The sequence below is a fragment of the Castanea sativa genome, chromosome 11 (assembly GCF_040712315.1).
Source record: "Castanea sativa cultivar Marrone di Chiusa Pesio chromosome 11, ASM4071231v1".
Classification (NCBI taxonomy): domain Eukaryota; kingdom Viridiplantae; phylum Streptophyta; class Magnoliopsida; order Fagales; family Fagaceae; genus Castanea; species Castanea sativa.
Genome location: NC_134023.1, coordinates 711,051 through 732,446, shown reverse-complemented (window position 1 = coordinate 732,446; position 21,396 = coordinate 711,051). Strand labels below are relative to the sequence as shown.

Genomic DNA, 21,396 nt, shown 5'->3' with positions numbered 1-21,396 from the left:
ATTGGACATAATATTATGGCTTCCAAAAATGTATTGATAGGATCAATCAATGCAGTATAAGTTCCTTATATATAGGTCATTGGCTAACACAGCTGTGAACATATTTCTAGATGCCCGAGCTTGCAATAGTATCCTAGCATGTTTAACCATGATTTCACTCTATAATCTTAGTTTAGGTTCAACTTCCATGTTACGGTGGTGGATGCTCCCCTATGAAGCACCGACGTGGCAAAATGGCTGCTGAACCCGCGTCCGACGCAACCCTACGCAAGGTGCGGTGGGCAACGCGACTGCCTATGCGTTGGTGCCGCATTGGATTTTTTTTTCTTTTCCAGATTCGCATCGACTCGCGCCGATTCGGCTCCGACGCGTGCCGATCGGCGCCGATTTGGGCTGATTCGCATCGATTTGGGCCAAATCGGATCTTATCAACTGAATATCAGTGTGTTTTGGCCGGAAAAAGGAAATCGGCCAGTTGAAAAAAAAAAACTCAATTCGAAAATACTTGACATGCCGCTGTTGCCGTCTTCACCGGCCTTAACCCCTTTCTTCTTATTCTTCTTCTTCTTTGCTTCTTCGTCTTCTCGCGAGCCCAGCGTTTGTTCTGCACTTCTTTGATAAATTTTTTTTTTTTTTGAAAAGGATGGTTAAATGCCTTTGGTCAGAAAGGCTTTATTTTGTTTGTTGTGCCTCTCTGACCAAACAAGTGAGCCCTGGGCCTTTTTTTTTTTAATGAGAAGTTACACCTATTTTAATACCTGTTACATATATCTTTTATTTTGTTTTTGGGCTGACCAAATAGGTGAGCCACTAAGTCACATCTTTTATTATTATTTATTTATTTATTTGAAACCTTATCTATTTTAATACCTCTGTCAATAATTCAAGTGTCAAAAACTTGTGTATACTTATTACTATCTTATTTTATTATTATTATTATTATTATTATAAAAAAGCATGCTTAGCAATATATAAAATATATATATAGAAATATTTTTAATAATTTTTTAATCGCCGCACTCGCACCCGCACCCGAATCTGAAAACGCACCCGTGCTTCTTAGATGCTCCCTAGAAAATAGAAATACACACACTGCAGCATGCTTGTTTTGACTGTGGTTTATGGAAACTTTCTCTTGTTAAATTTTTGTCGAGCGATTTTCAAGAGTTATTATGAGTAGTGAAGTAGAAGAGTGATGCCCTTGTAATGAAGTGTAGATCATGTTGATGGAGCATTAATTTATTTACATAATTAGTGCTTTGAAGAAAGTAATGAATTTTTAACCAAACGCGTATATTGTTCTTATGTATCCCAACATCAACGTGGACACAATTCTAGTGTTGCCAAGTGCTCAACATGCTTCCGTGAAATTTATAACTTTTTAATGGACTGTGTTATACGTTCTTATGTATTGGCAAGCCCATGTGGACTTTTTTGAACCTAATATTTTTCGTCATGTTACTAGTCATGCTTTGGAGCATTGTTTAGACTTCAAATTATTTTGTATTTCATCAGGTTACTAGTCATGCTAAATCACAGTTTCAGTTATTCTTTGGAGCTTCTTCCTTCAGGCTTCAAGGATTTCTTATATCACAGCACAACATTGGTGCTTTACCTTAAATTCAATACATGTTCTATTTACAGTAACAAACTACCTATGTGTATGCATCTACATGCATTTAGAGGCTTGTCTCCTTGTACATGTATATTGTACGTCTTCCAGTCTATTTGAGCTCAGGATTAGCAGATTCTTTTATTTATAGCTTACTTGGTTATGATTGAATTAGATCCAAATGATTGTGTCATTTCTGTTTGTGAATCAGCGGAGAGTAAATCTACAAATGATACCAGCCAACACCAGCCAGTTGCTCCTGTTGTGTCATCCTCAACAACTAGCATTGCAGAAAGTACTCCATCAACTCCCAACTTGGTTGAGGAATTGAAAGTTGCTTCACAACTTCGAAAATTCGATGTTAATGAGCTTAAGTCATCAACAAGGAATTTTAGACCTGAGACTCTTCTTGGAGAGGGTGGGTTTGGATGTGTATTCAAGGGTTGGATCAATGAGAACAGAACTGCTCCAGTGAAACCTGGAACAGGGGTCGCAGTTGCAGTAAAGACCCTCAACCATGATGGACTACAAGGTCATAAAGAATGGCTGGTAGGAGAATTCATTATCAACTTTTTATTTCTTTTCTTTGCACTAATATCAGGTTAGAGATTTGGGTAGCTTGTTACCTTCACTTCTATGACTTAAAAGGTAATTTTGATTCTTTTCCGTATGGCAGGCTGAAGTTAATTATCTCGGTGGCCTTCTCCACCCTAATTTGGTTAAATTAATTGGTTATTGCATTGAGGATGATCAGAGGCTACTTGTCTAAGAGTTTATGCCTTGAGGAAGCTTGGAGAATAACCTTTTTCGAAGTATGAATTTGCACTCACTTTTCTCAAATTTCCTCTCCATCTTACATGTGTTCAATATTAGGTTAGCTATGAATCCTCAACAAAATAGTTGGTGTCGGCTATGAAGAAGATATCCATGAATTTTATTCTATCATTTAAAATTGGCTAATTATTTAATGCTGCTCTCCTTAAAATAGGATATGTACTCTCCACTCATGTTCTTTCGGATCTTGTAATAACTTGAATTATTTATTTATTTATTTTTAACTTTTCCTTTTTCCCTTTTCATTGCTCCCTATTTAGTGGCCCTGGAGAGTTAATGTTGTTCCATGCTATCATCTTTTTTTCCTATAGGGTTTCCTTATAAAACTGGCTCTAATTATATTCACAAATAATATAAGTTGAAGAAAAGAAAATATTAGCTAAAGCTTCAGGTGTACTGGCTTTTTGTAGGAAGAGAAAATTATTACAGATTTAAGTGTGTATGAAAGGCAATGAATATTTAACGTATGCAATTTTAAGCCATAAAGTACACACACATAAGTGTAATTTTAAGGCATATATTTGGTTTATGTGTGTGTTTGAGTTCTTTCTCTAAGAAATCCTTGTGGTAGATTATTGTTGTTAAATTACTAATTATTCCAAATATTTAAGCTATTGAGATATGATAAATTTAATAATTTAACCATATATTTCTAACACCTCCTCTTACGTGTGGACCAACACTACCTTTTAATAGGTGAGGCCCAACACGTGGGGATTTAAATAGGAGGCAAAGTGGACAAGACAAGAATTGAACTCAGGATTTTATACTCTAATACTATGTTAAAATACTGATTGTCCCAAAAGTTTAAAGGGTTCAACAAATGAACACTCATAAAAAAAGCACTCAACAAGTGACCATTTGGAAACAATACTATATTTTCTATGCATTGTATTAGATTGCATTTTTTATGTAACGGCATGTAAAATTCTATAGACCACCTAATTATTACAATTGAATGGATAATGTCTTTTAGTACCAAATGAAAATGTTCTAGTAGGCAATTTTAATTCGCTGTCTATGGTAATAATTATGTTACATGGAGCAGGGTCCCTGCCTCTTCCTTGGTCCATCAGAATGAAAGTTGCCCTTGGTGCTGCAAAGGGCCTTGCCTATCTTCATGAGGAAGCTGAAAAGCCAGTTATATATCGAGATTTTAAAACATCTAATATCCTGTTGGATGCGGTGTGTAATTATTTTATTTTCTTTCCTTATTTAAGAAGTTCCATTTGTGATTCAAATTATGTGAACAATATCTATATTTGTCTTTGCTCATTGCGAAGAACTTTCTATTCCAGGATTACAATGCAAAACTTTCTGATTTTGGACTTGCCAAAGATGATCCAGAAGATGGGAAAACTCGTGTATCTACCCGAGTGATGGGAACTTATGGTTATGCTGCCCCGGAGTATGTGATGACAGGTTAATATGGTTGAATTGTTTGTATCATCATTCTGCATTATGTTTTATAGGTTTGTGTGTGTGTGTCTATTATAATTCAATGCTGCTTTTAGTACTCCTTGATCCTAGATTAATTTTTTTAGCACTATCTGTTACTTCATAAAAATTGTTGTGTTTTCCTTGCACATATCTTCTTTTCGCACCATGTATGTTACCTTTACAATGAAACTAAACCCTGGCTCCAGCTTGCAACTGACATGGTCACCATCACTGATACCACTACCATCCTCACCTCTTTGATGTTGCTAGTTGCAACACCTTCGTTGCCAAACTTATGCTATTGTGACCTCATCGGATCCCTCTTTATTTTCAGCTAACCTTCAAGTTGTTTCACGTGACTTCCTCTTCCACTAGTTGCACCTATAACCTTTGCTGGGGCAAACAGATGATGTAGAGGATAGAAAGTATGTGAAGTATAGAAAGATTTGGTTCTCTTAAAAAAGAAAAAGTGAAACAATAAAAGTTTTGCTAGCTAACTCTCAGTTGAGTGATCAACGTCTTTAATTTAACCTAAATAAGAGTTTAAGTGAGTTATCTGAATCATCTATGGCTAATACTATCTATTGTGTGTCAGGACATCTTCATCATTCTTTCAGGCTATATATACAAGCAGAGCGTATGGGGTCCTACCCAAATGCTAGAAACTGCAGTAGAATGCAGACAGGGTTTTCTAGGAATGGACAACCAACAAGGAGCCTCTCCATACCAAATGGTCCGCATGTGTCTCCATATCACCATCACCATCTCCACCACTCCCCAAAACCAAGGGTCTGTTTGGTGAGAAATTTCAAACTCATATTTTCACATTTTAAATAACATTACATATATTTTTGCACACTTTTCACTCACATGTATTTCAAAAAATTATAAAAAACTACAAAAATCTCATCTCAAATTATTCTACCAAACACCTCAAGTGTTTCAAAGCCATAACATTGAGAACCATATTTGTAACGCCCCACCCTTTAAAAAGAGAAAAAAAAAGTTTGAGAGATATTTTTTAAAGGGTCCGGTTAATGTGTAGCTAAGAGCATACATTAAACTATTCATTTTTTAAAACATCTTATGAAAAATTAAAAAAATTGTAAAATTTTTTCAACTCCTAACAAAAAAAATTTCAAAAAATAATATACTATAACATGCCTAAAATCCTTTCTTAAATCCCCCACTTAAGAGCAACCACATCAGTCCGTTTAAAATTTTTCGTCTAATTTACACTAAAAACTTACTTTTTCTATTTTACACTACCACATTTTCAAAACACCCACATTAGTTCATTTATTTTATACATCTATTCTAATTAAATAATATTATTTATTGTTTTATTATTATTATTTATTAATCCTTAGTCTCACTATTTCCTCTCCATTTTTCCTTTTTTAGGTCTCACAAGTCTCATCCATTCCTCTCCTTCCCTCATTCTCTCCCTCACAGTCATCTCACCCAGCCCGCTGTCACTGCCGATCCAGCTCGCCACCTCAGCCCTCCACTGATTCGGCCTCCCTCTTTCCTTCGCCCCTCCTTCTCTCCTCCACCACCGACCCTTCACCTCCCACCCCCAACCGACGACCCTTCGCCTCCCATCCCCAACTGACGACAACAATGGAAGATCCACCGGCAGCAATGGAAGACCCGACGACAGCAGTGGCAGCAGATCAGGCGGCAGATCCAATTCCGTTGGGCATTTCACATGAATTTTCCGTTGAGTATGGTTTGGGTTGGGTTTTCCAATGGGTTTGGACTGTTTTTGGGTTGGGTTTACAGGTGAGTTTTGATTTATTTTGAGTTGGGTTTTCAGTGGGTTTTTTTTTTTTTTTTTTAATTGGATTTTCTAATTGCTTTTCCGTTGATTTTGGGTTAATTTTATGTTGATTTTTGGTTAACTTTTTGTTGATTTCGAGTTAATTCTCTGTGTTATGGTGTTGGTAGTGACACTAGGTTTGGTAGTTATTCTGGTGCTCTGGGTTGTTGTAATAGTTGGGAAGAGAAGGAGTTTGAAAAAAGAGGAAAAAAAATAATAAAAAAATCGCTTAAACGTGAACAATTGTCGTGTATATTTACATTATTACTATTCATTTATACAGCCGGGTGTATATTTTGCACTATTTTATACTCACTAATGTGAGAATTTTTTTATCAAAAGGTATAAAAAGAGCTATTTTTTGTATTTTAAAAGACTTTTCATATATTGACGTGGACTGATGTTCATGGCTAAACATCTTTTCCCCACCCCCCACAATCTCTTAAAATATCTCTCAGTCTCCCTTTGACCGGTCACCTAAGCCCATTCTCTCTCCCACTTTGCTTTCTTTTATTCACACAAAAACACACGCACAAACCTCCATCTCTCTCTCCCACCCTCACCGACCACCACTCCATCGGATCACCACCACCATCTTTATGCGACGAAATTCACCGGGGAACTTCGTAAAAATCTCTAGGCTCCTTCATCTCAAACTATTAAGGTAAAAACTCTTAAATATTTTGGTGGATTTTCATATTGTTGATCTAAGCTTTTGAAGTGATATTCACATGATTAAGCCTTAAGAGTTTTGATTTGGTGAACATATTCTGATGAAGGGCTTAGTGTTTTTATTTACCTATATAAATGGTGGCCATTTGAGGTTTTCTATAGCTAAGATTTAGGGGGGTTTGATGCCTTATTGTCTTGGTACATGTTTGTGATGCTAGTTTTGTGATAGATCTTTCAAGTGAAGAAATTCTTAGTTTCTAAAGAAATTTTATGAGATGAAGAAGATTTTTGGGTAAAGTTGTGTTTGGCAATGATTTGTTCTTGTAGTCTTCGTGACATGGTAGCCTAAAGCTTTATACTTGAGCTTGTATGACATTTGTAACTTGCCATATTAGCCTGTGTGGATAACTACTATATATATATATATATATATATATATATCTGGAATTTGGGTTCTATTTTAGTGAATCTAGTGGATATCCATCTGGCTTACCATGTAAGTAATGTAATTTTACAATGTACTATTTTGAGTACTTTTGTGCTCCATTATTTAAAATGCGATTAATGTATTATTGTATGGAAAGTGTTGTTGTTGAACTTAACTCGAAGCCGTAAGTTATGACATGCATGCTAAAGTAGTCGTCATTATGAATTTGTCATCTCATTATACACATTAACATTGCTACTTACTGAGCTTTGTCTCACTATTGTTTAATTATGAATTTTTACAGAGCAGGCAGCAACCTTCTGAGTCAGATGTTATGGCTTGTAGTAGTTAGGCAACTACTTTCTGGAGGCTGGACTTTTGGTATTATAGACCTTAGGTGTATGAGACTCCTAACCTAGTGTTGAAGCTGCACACACTAGGGAGATTTTGCACAATTGTTTTGTAACTGATTTTGGCGATGACTTTTATCCTTTCTTAGAAATAAGATGTTTAAATGTAGTTAATCCACACCTCCATTCTTTTGTGGCCAATGGTCATTGTAATTATTGCGTAGAGATCTGACTTACTTTTGGAGTATTTCTAATGAAATTATTATGAAAATTCTTGATGTTGGTACTTGGTATGAATTATTTGGATTGAATTTTCAAAATGGAAAAATCTATAGGTACCTTTGGGTTGTGTTTTTCATGCTTTGGACCCTTTTGGGTTTGGGGTGTGACAATATTATCTCTTTTTGTTCCCATTTTGTCTCCTTTTCTTTTTATGTCATCTTTTTAGGGATGTAGGAATCTTTTCCAACAGAAGGAAAAAAAAAATCTGGGGGTTGTTTTGAAAATCAATGTCGATGTTTTCTTTATGAGAGATGACAGTGTGGCTTGCTCTCTATGTTTTGGAGATTGGAGTTTTGTCTTTTTGATATGTAACTGGTGAAGTTGACCTGGAGAGAATCATGAAGCTGCACTTATATGGTTTGTAATTGGTTTTGAGCGTTATAGTTAATCCAAAATATTTCCCAGCCTTTCCTTTTTAGTATACATGCACAATAACTTATTGCTTATTGAATGTGAATTTGTTGCATGTTCAAACTTTGAGACTGGTGGTGGGTAATTCTCTTTCTTAAGCACCTTTTATTTATTTTTTATTTTTTATGTAAAGAATATAGTTTGGGGTTTATATCCAATTTTTTGGTAAATTAAGCTGTTTTTTTAATATTTAAGCTGCAAGCCTTCTAGGGCAGCTGGTTTTCCATGTGAAGCTATTAGTGTAAATGATTTGTTACTGGTTTGAACAGATTTGCTAGTCATTTTGAAAAGCATTTCTTTTCAGACCAGGAAGAATAAATTACTGTCATTTTCAATGAACAGCTGCATTAAGGACTGCTGTTTTTAATGATCTGTAGTGACCATCTGTTGTTTACAGTAGCCGTAAACAATGAGACATTTTGGAGAAACCAGGCAGTATAGAAAGATAGTTCGTTCATTTACAAATGAGGCACTTAATGAGTGGCAGTCCTGTTATCCCCTCACTGATCTCTATACCATAATGAGAAAATATCTTACTTTTTATAGGAGAGGGATTAAAGGCAATAAATGGTGTGGAACATGCATTATTATATACTCTGCATCACAATTGCACCTGTCAATTGTTTGGCCAAGGCATGATGTAAGAGAATTATTCGATATTTTAGGAATAATACTTTTATCCTCTTACATGAATTATGGGTATACCATGAAATTTACATGTGTGATCTGTTGTTATATGAAACTTACATGTGAGATCTTTTATGTGATAGGAGGGAGTATTACTCCAAGTTACTGTGTTCTGTTGAATTTTGAAGTGGAGATTTTCTATCCAACTTTGGCAGACTACTTGCTCTTGATTCATCAAATCAGAATAGCAGATGCTTTTATATGATGCTTCAGGTGAACTATTCAACTATTCTTTAGATTTTGCCATCTAGTTTCAATGCATTTTTTTTTTGTCAAATTCCTTGTAGCTTCAAATATGTAAATTATATGATGTTCTCCCATCATAAGACATTGATGACACATCTACACCCCCTTTCAAAAAAAAAAAAAAAATTTGTTCATAAATTGACTGTTCTCATCATTGCTTTTGAGAAGAAATGCATAACTGAGGAATGAGATTTCATAAATTAGTTATTGCAGGAGTGTGGTTGTAGTTGGTGGAAAGTAAGGAGATAAACCAAGTTCAACCCTTCGTTGCAATCAGTGCATATGATGGGTATAAATGCATAATATTCCTTGAAAATTAGTGGGATGTCAACCTTCCAAGTTGTAGGTTTAGATAAAAGTTATAAGCTACATGCAAATTAATTGTAAGTGGAAGATCAAGCTACACTGAATCCCTTTATATTTAATTATTCGCTCATTTAATTTTTAGTGACTACAAGAACTACCAACTTATTTTTGAACTTCATCCTATGGGCTAAGTGGGATGCGTTCAATTTGCAAAACTGGGGAAAGGAGTGATATTACATTGATCTAGACACTACATCCATGATCCATTAGGTCTTTCTTCATTCAAATACATTCTTTCTGCCAAAGTTGTGATATTGAAATTTCACGGAAAGGTTTCACCAATTTTGCTTTGTGAGAGAGAAATTTTTGAGACACACTTTCCATGGTTGGTCGGGACTTTGGGTTGGAATGTAAGCATGCAAATGCTATTGCTGCAACAAGGGCAATACCTTGCACATCCCGTTTATCTATTGGAGGCGAGAGGCGTGGATCCAAGACATCCTTTAGCATTACATCTTGATTGGATGAAGATAGTGATAATGACGATAGGAGCTCTCCTGGATGCATTCCCATTATTGTTTCTAGTGCCACTACCCCAAAGCTATAGGCATCACATTTTTCTGTCACGACCATAGTATATGCAAATTCTGCCCCAAAAAAAAAAATAACGCCCTTAGTACATATTTGTTTTATATTTTCTTATTATCATGTTATTCAGGTCTAAACAATAAAAGTGCCAGGAAGAAGTATGCAATATTAAAGTGATGAAGAGGTAGAAGAAAGCTTGAAGTGTTCACCTGGAGCAACATATCCATATGTGCCTGCAAGTATAGTTTCATGGGATGAATTGGGATTCAGAGGTCTTGCTGTACCAAAGTCAGAGACAAATGCCTCAAATTCCTTATTCAATAGAATGTTGCTGCTTGATATATCCCGGTGAACAATTGGTGGGTTGAAATTGTGATGCAAGTAAGATAAAGCATGTGCCACACTCTTAACAATGTTCACTCTCTTTGTCCAGTTCAACTCAACAGCTTCATCATCATTGCATAGGACACAATATAAGCTCCCCCTTTCCATGTATTCATAAACCAAAAACATACATTGCTTGTGTAAACAAAATCCATGAAGCTTCAAAATGTTTCGATGTCTTATTTCAGATAATACTTTTACCTCAGTTTCGAAACTCTTGATGAGAGCTGCCTCCTTTGCTTCTAGTTGATGAAGTTTCTTCAAGGCAAAAATATATCCACTGGGCAACTGTGCTTTGTAAACACTGCCATAACCTCCGGTTCCAATACAATATTTGATGTTGAAGTCCTCGGTTGCTTTAATGATATCTTCATATGCAATTCTTCCATCATAATTCCATATTGAGAGTAAATCTCCATTTCTGTCTCCATTTCTGTTTACAGTTCTCTCGGATTCAACATCATCCTTCGTAGATAGAAATATATATAGATATCCAATAATAGAAAGGTAGAATAATAGATATAGACAGACAGTGGAGAAGTGAAGCCTATCCCTCTCTGGTTCTTCTTTCGAATCTGTGGTTGTAGATGTCAAGCAAGAAGGCGTACCCTTGAATTCACCACATAAACCCTTGTTGCCAATGATTGCTTGTGGTGGGTATCTATCTTTAAACTCACGTGGAATCTTACCCTCCAAATTATTATATGACAAGTCAAGGGATGATATCTGGGTCATGGAGTTAAGGAAATCAGGTATGGTACCAGAGAGATTATTATGGGAGAGATTCAAGAATTCTAGGCTTGTCAATTCTCCCAAATGATGAGCTATCCTTCCATTGATGACATTATGACTAATGTCAATATAAAATAATGAAAGGCTGCCAAACTGGGCTGGAATGCTTCCATTCAGACTATTGTTGTTCAATGACAAATGCTTTAGATTGTTGCAATTCCCAATATGAGTTGGGATTTGTCCAACAAGCCTGTTATGGGAGAGGTCTAAATGTATAAGATTGGAAAGCAAGTCTATTCCAGGAGGTATGCGGCCAGAAAGTTGGTTAGAGGACAGATTTAAGTACTCCAATTGGGTTAATTTGGTAAGTTCAATTGGTATGACACCAGACATCTTGTTATTAGACAAGTCCAGCCAACTTAAATGTTCTACATTCCTAATTTCTTGGTCTATGAAACCTTCTATGAAATTTGAATGAAAGGACAAATAATTCAATCTGGTTAAATGATAAAGGGATGAGGGAATTGAACCATTAAGGCAATTAGAACTAAGATCCAGGTGAACTAGCTCTTTCAAATTTCCTACATCTGAAGGGATGGAACTGTTGATCTGGTTCAAACTGAGGCATAGAGATGTCAAGTTGGTCAAATGAACAAGGGATGAAGGGATTGGACCTATGAGCATGTTACCACTTAAGTTTATGGCAACCAGATTCTTCAGATTTCCCAGTTGCATGGGGATGAGACCCTTAAAATGGTTATTTGAAAGATCCAGCTCTACTAGTTGGGTGAGATTTGCTAGCCAAGTAATAAGCTCACCTGTCATATTATTTGAGGACAAGTTGAAGTACATGAGCTTTGAAAGAACACCAAAATGAGCAGGGATACTTCCTTGGAGTCCTTTCCCACTAAGATCAAGCCGAACAAGGTTTGGGAAGGAAGAGAAGTTGAGTTTCCCAAATTCGTCACCCACTGTGAAGTTTTGAGGTGGTTTAATCTCTGTCACACTTCCAGATTTGTCACAAGCTATACCAGGCCACTTACAATGACTTGAGGTATTGCTTCTATTGGAACTCCACCAGTGCCACCAACCACTCTCCAGCAGAGCCTCTGCTTCATGTTCAAGCGATGATGATGAGTCACTTGCTCTCACTAGCAATATTGCACTATCCATGGTAGAAGAAAAGGAAAGAACGAAAATAACACATACTACTATTGGTTGAGAGATCAATAGGAAGGGTGCCATGAATTAATCTGCAGCTGGTTAATTGCTAGGCTGATTTTGCCAGAGGACTTAAAAAGGAACCGAGTGAAAGTGATAGGCAGGGTACATTAGTTACTGGTCTTATGTTCTGTATAGAAAATATTTTGGTTTCTACTTTCTACTTTGTAATTCCATGTCCTATCTTGTATCTGTCAAGAAAAGTTGGTTATGCACGACTTGTAAGCGGAACCATCCATGCAAATTCATTGAGGGGCTAAATCGTATAGTCCCCAGTTTGGTTTATTAGCTCTTGACTATGAAAAATTGTGTCAGTAGTCTTAACCATAAAACAAGTATTGCATGGTTGAAGGATCTATCATTGTCATAGTGGCATCACTAGTATAGCAAAGACTGAACCGTGTCAAAGAATGCATTAATACTCTTTATTTGTTAGTGTAACTGCTCAAGACTAACAAACGTAAAATATCTTTTTTGATTTTGATTTTCAATTACAATATACTTGTTCAAATGTCAGCAAGTCATTTTGTTAGGTTTAAACCTAAAAGACTTCATGCTTTTGATCTTGGCCCAAGAAAATATGCAGCAGAAAATTAGTTGCATTGATCGGGATATAATGACAACGAAAAATCCAAAAAACTTCCAGACAGCAATATTTCTTTGATAGTAATAAGGATCTTGACTTGAAGTTTATAAGAGCTAACCCATGATTGGGGCTAGGTGAGTTTGGTCCTTATTGCATTTGCATTGTTGTTTCTCCTTGACAAGTCTTCCGTGATAACTTGTCAGTCTTCACAGAAAAACCCAAGGACCTAATTGACTTCTAGCCTATATAAGACCACCAGTTAAATTTCCAAGTCCTCTAGTACGTATGACAAGCCTAGCAATTTGTATTTTCTTTTTTCTTTTTGCTGAATAGAAAAGGGTGTCTCTATTGTGGACTCATGGACCTCGTGGCACGACAATTGTTTAATTATTAATAATATAATGAATAGCTCTCTTGACCTCTTGCTGTGAAGTAGCTTCCTCTGCTACTTTTTTTTTTTTAATTATCTTATTGTGGCAGGCAAAAATAAGTCAAATTTGCTTTTTTCCTCACACAATTAATTTGTAAAAGTGGGATGCCAATCAACCTTTGTTACCTCTATTTAGGTGGACTGGACTAACTTAGAAATGAAAGGATAAATGTTAAGTATGAGACGTGAGAATTGGTTAAAAATAACCTTGGATTGCTCATATTATGTTCCTCAGGTTTGGTTCGAAATACAGATTACACCTGTTCTTAGATTACAATGATGATTCTCTTATTTCTCTCTTTTTTAAGATGTTTACATCCCCTCTTCATAGTGACCTCTCTGCCTTATATAGTCCCCTAAGTCATATCTTGGCCTTCCACTTGGAGGGTTAGGGTTCATTTTTCTTAATACATGTTCCATCAGGACATCACTAGAAGGTTGTTGCACTAGGCTATGAGCTGTGAGGACATTGTTCAATGGTTATTTCCTCATTAATGTGGCCAGCTAAGTGGGCTTAGTGCATTAAATGTGGAGATGATAGGTGTTTTATCTGTATTCTTACCTTTCTTGCTTGACGACAAATCTTTCTTCTCTTCCTCAATTTATGCCTGATGGTCTTCAAAATTGGTCCTTGGTCTTTCTGAGGACATGTCAACATCCTCGGGCACTATAGTCTCCTTACACTTGTGGCGAGTTGCTTATACTTTCCCAAGAACTTGCTGTCAGTACTTTCCGAGGTCTGTTCACAAGTATGGACACTCTAGAAGCATAAGTGCTTGTGGAGGTGTAAGGGTCAGTGTTCAAGTCTCTAGGAGGAAGTTTAATACATACATTTAGATCAGGTAAGCTAGAATAGAATTATATATATATATATATGGGTTCAAGTTACACCTGGAATAACTCTAAAGAGTTACACCTTTTTTAAACCATTGGATTTAAGTAGATCCAACGATAAAATTTTTTTTTAAAAAAAACCCTCATTAATGCTAATATTCTAATTCATCTCATTTATTATCCCTTATTTTAATACATTTCATACTTATTTCTAAAGTCAAAAAAATTTATAACACAACTATTGCTTTTAGTTGTTCTCTATCTCTACGTTTCTCTCTCTAGAACACTCTCTCTTTTGTTGCATCTCATGCCCAAATGTTTATCATCATTAGCAGATTGTTGCAAAAGTTAAAAAATAGATAAACATAGGAACACTACCAACAAAAACAAAGTTAAAAACGAATATAAAAAACTCTGATTTTGAGGATAAATTTGATTTTTTAAGGGTCTTTTGTTGCATCTTATGCCCAAATGTTTATCATCATTAGCAGATTGTTGCAAAAGTTAAAAAATAGATAAACATAGGAACACTCTACCAACAAAAACAAGGTTAAAAACGGATATGAAAAACTTTGATTTTGAGGATAAATTTGATTTTTTAAGGGGCCATTGCAATGACCAATGGCTTATTTCGAACTTTTTGCCTCAGAAACAAAAGGGTAAATTAGTTGATCTTCATAGCTACAACATCTAATGTTGTTGCAGCGAATCATGTCCAATTGTTTGTCATCATCAGCACATAATTTACAAATTAATTTACACAAACATAAAAATGTAAGGAACTTAAATCTACAAACAAAAACAAAAGAGAAGGAGAAACACTTTCTTAAAGAATAAAAAAGATCCGGAGAAGAGTGTTCTAGAGAGAGAGAAACGTAGAGATAAAGAACAACTAAAAGCAATAGTTGTGTTCTAATTTTTTTGGGTTTAAAAATAAATATGAAATGTATTAAATAAGGGATAATAAATGAGATGAATTAGAATATTAGTATTAAAGAAGGTCTTTTTTTTATAATTGGATCTACTTAAATCCAATAGTTTAAAAAATATGTAACCTCTCTAAAGTTAGTTACATTAGGTATAACTTGAACTCATCTCTTTCTCTCTCTCTCACACACATATATATATATATATATACACACACACTATTCATTTTCTTTTTTAGTGCTCTTTCAATTTATGACAATTTTTCCATACTAATTTGAAATGGATCATAATTATGAACCAATAATAGTCAAAAGGCTAATATGTCAATGGGAAAAACAAAAATAAAACAAAAAGTGACTCAGATGGCATTGGTTTAAGCGTTCCAATGTTAAGTATTTTTCACCTACTTATGAAAAGTAACCAAATTATTTACATGTATTTTTCACCTACTTATGAAAAGTAACCAAATTTTACACTGACCTCGAACCATTGCAACCCTCTCCTCTTTCCTCCAGGTTTGAACTGGCAGATAACTATATTGAGATGTTTAATTTGACTCATACATACCACTTGACTTCATTTTACCAGCACCAAATACAGGGCCGCCTTTTCCAGCAGCATCTTGGACCTTGTCCTGCAACTTATCTATTTGAATCATACCCTGATCCTCTTTTGATCGTATCTCAATCTTTGTTTTGTTCTCTCCCCCAGATATTGACTCGTATGTTGTTGCAGTCTTTGACTCCGGTGGCTGTGCTCCCTGTGCCCCTGACATCACTGTAATATATCTTAATTTGCCTTTGCCTATATATGCCACAAGTTCGATTTACTAGTGTATATATATAACCTCATCACCCACTACCCTAGCTTATACATGAATTGTTTAGGCTGTACATAATATATTCATTCCTCGAGTATACTTTTGTAGCCGGTACTGCATATATTTCGTGTCTAGTATAAGAGCAGGCCACGTTAATCATTAAAGTTAGTCAGCGTGGCATTGCATGCCATGACCAACGTGGTGGTGTGTGCTGTATTTGCACTTTGCATATTGCAACGTGTATATATGCATACTCATATGGAACCGCACCGCCACCGTGTGGCATTGAGACTGTGAACCCACGCTTAATTAATTAAGACGACCTCTAAATTAAACAGGTCATGAACATCTTCAATCGCTTCCAAGCTAGCTAGCTTATATTACCTTTTCTAAACAAGTAATTAGAGCATACAAGTGTATATATATACAACAACATAATAATTTAATATGATTTGATCTCTTTTCAAGCATATTTTAATATGACAAGAACAGAATAACAATTTAAAACCCAATAGAGATGCAAGTGTAACAACTGCTTTAAGGTGCTTGTGGTGACTAGGTAGACAATCGAGGGTCATTCTCATAACTACATAATATGCCTACACATATACTCCTACGTACTGTTGAATATCTTAAAGGTACCCAGCCAAAACAAATAGATGTAATAATTGCTTTAAGGTGCTTGTGATGACTAGGTATTCGAGGGTTATTCTCATAAGGGTAATACTTGTTGCAAATAAACTCAAAAATTATTGAAACTGGAGATAAAAGTCATGATTTTTAACATGAAAAACGTGATTTTAAGTCACGATTTTAGTTTTTTTTTGAATTGTGTAAAACTGGGTAAAATATGTTATTTTATTATAAGGGTAAATTTCAGTAACATATCATGAGAGTTGGGATAATGCCAACTATATTCAAAAATATTTCAAAACCAACAAATTTAGTCCCTAAATATTGTTAGGGATGTTAGTCTTTTTGACCCTCTCTCTCTCTCTCTCTTCTTTCTTTGTGTGTATACCAAAGTCCAAACATCATACCAAATCAGCAAGACCATGGCCTCACCATCATTGTTACAAAGCCCACCACCACAAATAAATCTTACACACAATCAAGCTCGAAATCAAAAACACCCAGACCCATTTTGAAATCACCAAAACACAATTATTTGTGTAGTACATCCAAACCCATTATGAAATCAACCCTAAAATCCAATTTTCTAAACTCTAATAGCTAAGCTCGAAATCAAAAACACCCAATACCCCATTTTACAAACCCAAATCTAAATCACTAAATCATTCTAATTGACAAAAAATCCAATCCCTAAATCAACCAAACCATGAAAACCATTTACAAAACCAAACACAAAAGAGGGTTCGGCCATAATAAAATGAGAAAATAAATCAGAAAAATAAAGAGAATAAGAGAGAAATAAAGAGGAGGAGGCAACGGCCAGCAGTTGTGGTGGTACTATTGAGTTGATCTACCATTAGTGCTAGTTGTGGCGTGGGCTTCGTGAAGCTTCGCCGTGGCTGAGCTTGAGAGAGAGAGAGAGAGCCACCAGTAGCCATGAGGTTTTTGGAGATCAAAGGATAAATTAATTATAACTTCAATTATTTTGCAATAATAGATTAATCAAATTTATAAGTCAAAGTAAAGAAGACAAGTAAATTTTTTGTCAAATTTGTTAAGATCTAAATGAGATTTTTCATGAAGTTTAAAATCAACAAATTTCTACTTTTGATGTTGGGCTTACTAATTTTCACCTTCAAGTTTAGATAAAATAGATTTTTTTTTTAACACAATTTTTAAAACCACAAATAAGCATTTGGCAAAACTGTGAAAAAAAAAGTGTGTCCTATTCTTAAAATTACAATAAGTGTTGGATTATACTAATATAAAATACTAGTTGCTTTGGTTGTAAATTAAATTAAGGATATGTGGCCATTTTTTATGTAATCAACATTTATTTTAAAGAAAATATTTAATGAATGTTAACAATTTGCATTAATAATAATAATAATAATAACTATTTTGTTAGCTTATTTTGTTATCTTCTAAGACATATAATAATAATAATAATAATAATAATAATATTTTTATTTAATAGTGTAACGACAACAAGTACCCTTTCATTTTTTTTTTTAATAATAAAAAGGTAGAAATTTTTATCAAAAGATGAAATCAGAGGTGTGAATATATAAATGGGTATTTTGTAGACAAAGACAAGTAAACAAAGTAGTATGTTCAAGTCTAATCTAACCACTGCACACTCTTAGTGATTTGGTCGCTCCTCAAGTAAGTGCTTACGAGGTGTGAAGGGTAAAAAACGGAGTTCAAGTCTCTAGAAGTGAGCTTTACATACATATACACTTAGATTAAAATTTTAATCTCGTAAAAAAAAAAAAGTCTAGTCTACAACATAGCAATACAGTTATACAACCTTAAAGCTGACAAGGCCCGACACGTCTAGCACAGGATACTCTTTCTCCTAGTGTTGTCTTCGCCTTTTGCTCTGGGATTGTAACAGAGAGGGAAGCGAGCAGAGTAGCGAAGATGAGTATTGTCTATTCAATTGTGACCGATTCTCATTCACATTCACTGGTGAAGTCATCGAGCATTCAACACTTGGCTGCGTTACTCCATGTGGATCTTGATGCCCGGGAAAGGTAGCTTCTGTTTCTTTAACTATGTCTATGTCTGTGTCTGTGTGTGTTTGTGTTTGCTAATACAAATGCAATGCAATACAACGCAAGTTGCGTTCTTTTTTTAATTCCAGATTTTTATTTATTGCCCAATATGCAATGCAATGCAGCAAACACCATGGGTTTCATTCAGTTGACTACTTGAGTTTTACCTTTTCCTTAACGCACTATGCTTTTTTGTTGTAGATACCAGCTAATTCAAAGTGTAATTATTACGTACCTACTATTCAATATTCATGCTATGCTGTTGTTTTTCTTCTTCTTCTTCCTCATTATTTCAACTATTCTTTCCTTTTCTTTCTTTCTTTTAGCAGAGTTTGTTAAGTTGGTGTAACTATAAATCCACACATGAACATATAGCTAGAAGGGTCATAAGGTTAGCTACAAAAAATGAACAAATCCACACATGAACATATGATTTTAATTTTATTTCGATATTCATTTTTTGTAGCTAACCTTATGACCCTTCTAGCAATATTAGTAGTCTTAAATGCACAATTTCTGTGGAAAAAAAAAAATGTAAATCTCAAATTAGAATGAGTGAAAAATTTTAACATTAAAAAAAAAAGCCTCATCGCACACGTGAAACACATGTGATGAGGCTAGTATATTGAAAGGTAGTCTCCATCTGATTAAACATCCTCTATATAATTTTTTTTTTGTCTAAATTAAACAGCTTCTATATAAATTTCTATCTTTAATTTAACTCACGTGTTTCTTATTTTTTATCAAACAAAAAAATGTATATCTGCAATTAACTTCTATATCATGAAGCAAGGGATAATTTTGCCTTAGTAGACAACATGTACGTGCATCTTGAAGAGCAACATACTTATTCACTACTCACTACACACTTGCAAAATTAAAATATTATTCCATGCCTCAAATCCTTTTAGCTGAACCTGTGTACAGTGTCCTCCATCCCCCTTGAATCTCCCTCACCAGTCACCACCATAATATTGGGAAAAATAACCACAATCAGTTATAGAATTTCCTGAGGGGGAAATAAATCAAATATAACATTAGGATAATGAAGTATTATAATGAATAAATTCATGATAAATTCTTTTGTAGACACCAGTCAATCCCTACAAAACATGTATAGCCTTAGATGTCTTCACAAAAAAAAAAAAAAAAAGAAAGAGGGAGGAAGAAAGAAATGATCCCTACAAAACATGTATAGCCTTAGATGTCTTCACAAAAAAGAAGAAGAAGAAGAAATGTATAGCCTTAGGTGAAGGATCCTTACGCTACAAATTAATATAACTGCAGTGAATTAGTGTGATGCCCCAATTTGATCGATTGTGTGATGTGTGTAGGTGTGTGATGAGTCCCACATCAGGTATTTATTGGGTAGATTTGAGCTTTATTAACAACTACAAGGAGCCTCAATAGTGACTAGTCTTTTTGAGGAATAGCGCAGATGTGGCTAGCACTTTTCCTTGGGTCGTTACATATGGTATCAAAGCCGGCCCGATAATCTCATGTGGCTCAAAGACACTACCCCACAAAGTGGGTCTTAACGAGGACGTTAGCGATTTAAGTGGGGGAGATTGTAATGCCCTAATTTGATTGATTGTGTGATATGTGTGAATGTGTGATGAGTCTCACATTGGGTATTTACTGGGTAGATTTAGGCTTTATTAACAACTATAAGGAACCTCAATAGTGACTAGTCCTTTTGAGGTATAGTGCAGATGTGGCTAGCATTTTTCCTTAGGTCGTTACAATTAGTAATTTCGTATTAATTTTTTAATGTTTTCTAATTAAAAAAAAAACATGTTGCCAAGTGAAATTCAACAAAATTTGGCCATTCAAGTCAAAAAGCTAATTGGGCATATAAAAAATATGAATGTAAATTACATAAAATCATGGTACAAATTTTAATAAAAATTGTAATATTTACGAATGCGTTTTTCAAAAAAAAAAAAAATCTAAAGAATTCATCAAGAAAATTGGGCGTTACTCACATATGTTTCAACCTCCATTCTTGAACAACGTTTTATTGCTACACTTGTTAAGAGCTTCCACTACAAACAATTGCTCCATTTGCTGGTTTTTGTTTTGCTTTGGTTCGGGCAGCACAATCACCAAATTGAAATGTGAAAATAGTTCTGGAAACAGGCTTTTGCTTAAGAGACTCATGGTGGTTGGAAACATTTAGATGTGGTGTGATAACTGATAAGCATAACCAGTTACGAGTAGTAGGAGGTTATGTTAGTGGGAGGTTTTTGTTTTGGAGTGGGAAACTAATTAAACGGGTTTGTGTGGTTGTTTGATTTTTTAAAATGAAAAATACTATCAAACGTGGGTTGCCATTTGCCAATATGGATAATAGTGCGTTTTGAATTTTATAATGGATTTGTGTGACCTATTTTCAAGGGTGAGTAGACATAGCAAAACGGGTCAGAATTTTCTGACTTGACTCGAAAAATACCCAACCCGAATCTTTTTTTTTTTTTACCTAAAACAAAAACGGGTTGACGTGTTACCCAACCCATGTTTTTGCGGGTCAAACCGACCCAAACCATTTTTTTTAAAAAAAATTGGTAAAAAAAATAGTTAAATTAAGACAATATTGGTTTAATTGTTTATTATAAGTTTTAAGGAAAAAATTGATACATTTACATAATTGTATGCAAATTAATTGAAAGATAAATGATTGAGCATTTTGTAATGGGTAAAGATTCTTAGATATCAAATAGTAAAGTACATTCCAAGATAATCTGGTTACAATAGAGTTAAAAATATAGATTTAAAATTGTGGATATGTGTGAGAAACATTCACAAGTGTGAAAATAGTGAAGCCTAAGTATCAAATTAGCATAAATTATGAATGCTTAGACCTATTTTTTAAACAATTTATGTCCAAAATAAATTATGATATTTCCTAGAGTGTGTGTTGCTTAACAATGATATGATATTCATAAATGAAACCATATATAAATAAATAAGCAATCAACCTTTAATGTATATCTCAAATTGAAATAGAGTGTCAACCACAATTGATAATAAATTATAAAATTAATTTTCAAGATCGTAAGTTTCTTATATGTTTTTATTTTTTATCAAATGAGTTA

At 34.6% G+C, this 21,396-nt stretch overlaps 3 protein-coding genes across 3 annotated transcripts; 1 reads left to right on the top strand and 2 right to left on the bottom strand.

Moving 5' to 3' along the window:
• Positions 1-1,774: 1,774 nt before the first annotated feature.
• LOC142615437 (serine/threonine-protein kinase PBL34-like) lies at positions 1,775-3,873 on the top strand. The gene is given in 4 exon segments (XM_075788179.1): positions 1,775-2,161; positions 2,289-2,424; positions 3,495-3,631; positions 3,745-3,873. Coding segments are annotated over 4 exon segments (789 nt in total).
• A 5,972-nt stretch (positions 3,874-9,845) lies between these two features.
• On the bottom strand, positions 9,846-12,038 carry LOC142615434 (uncharacterized). Its single transcript, XM_075788177.1, has one exon. It carries the CDS (start codon positions 12,036-12,038, stop codon positions 9,846-9,848), a length of 2,193 nt encoding a protein of 730 aa, XP_075644292.1.
• A 3,114-nt stretch (positions 12,039-15,152) lies between these two features.
• On the bottom strand, positions 15,153-15,668 carry LOC142615003 (uncharacterized). The gene has a single exon (XM_075787655.1). It carries the CDS (start codon positions 15,564-15,566, stop codon positions 15,339-15,341), a length of 228 nt encoding a protein of 75 aa, XP_075643770.1. The 5' UTR covers positions 15,567-15,668; the 3' UTR covers positions 15,153-15,338.
• Between the last annotated feature and the right edge of the window lie 5,728 nt (positions 15,669-21,396).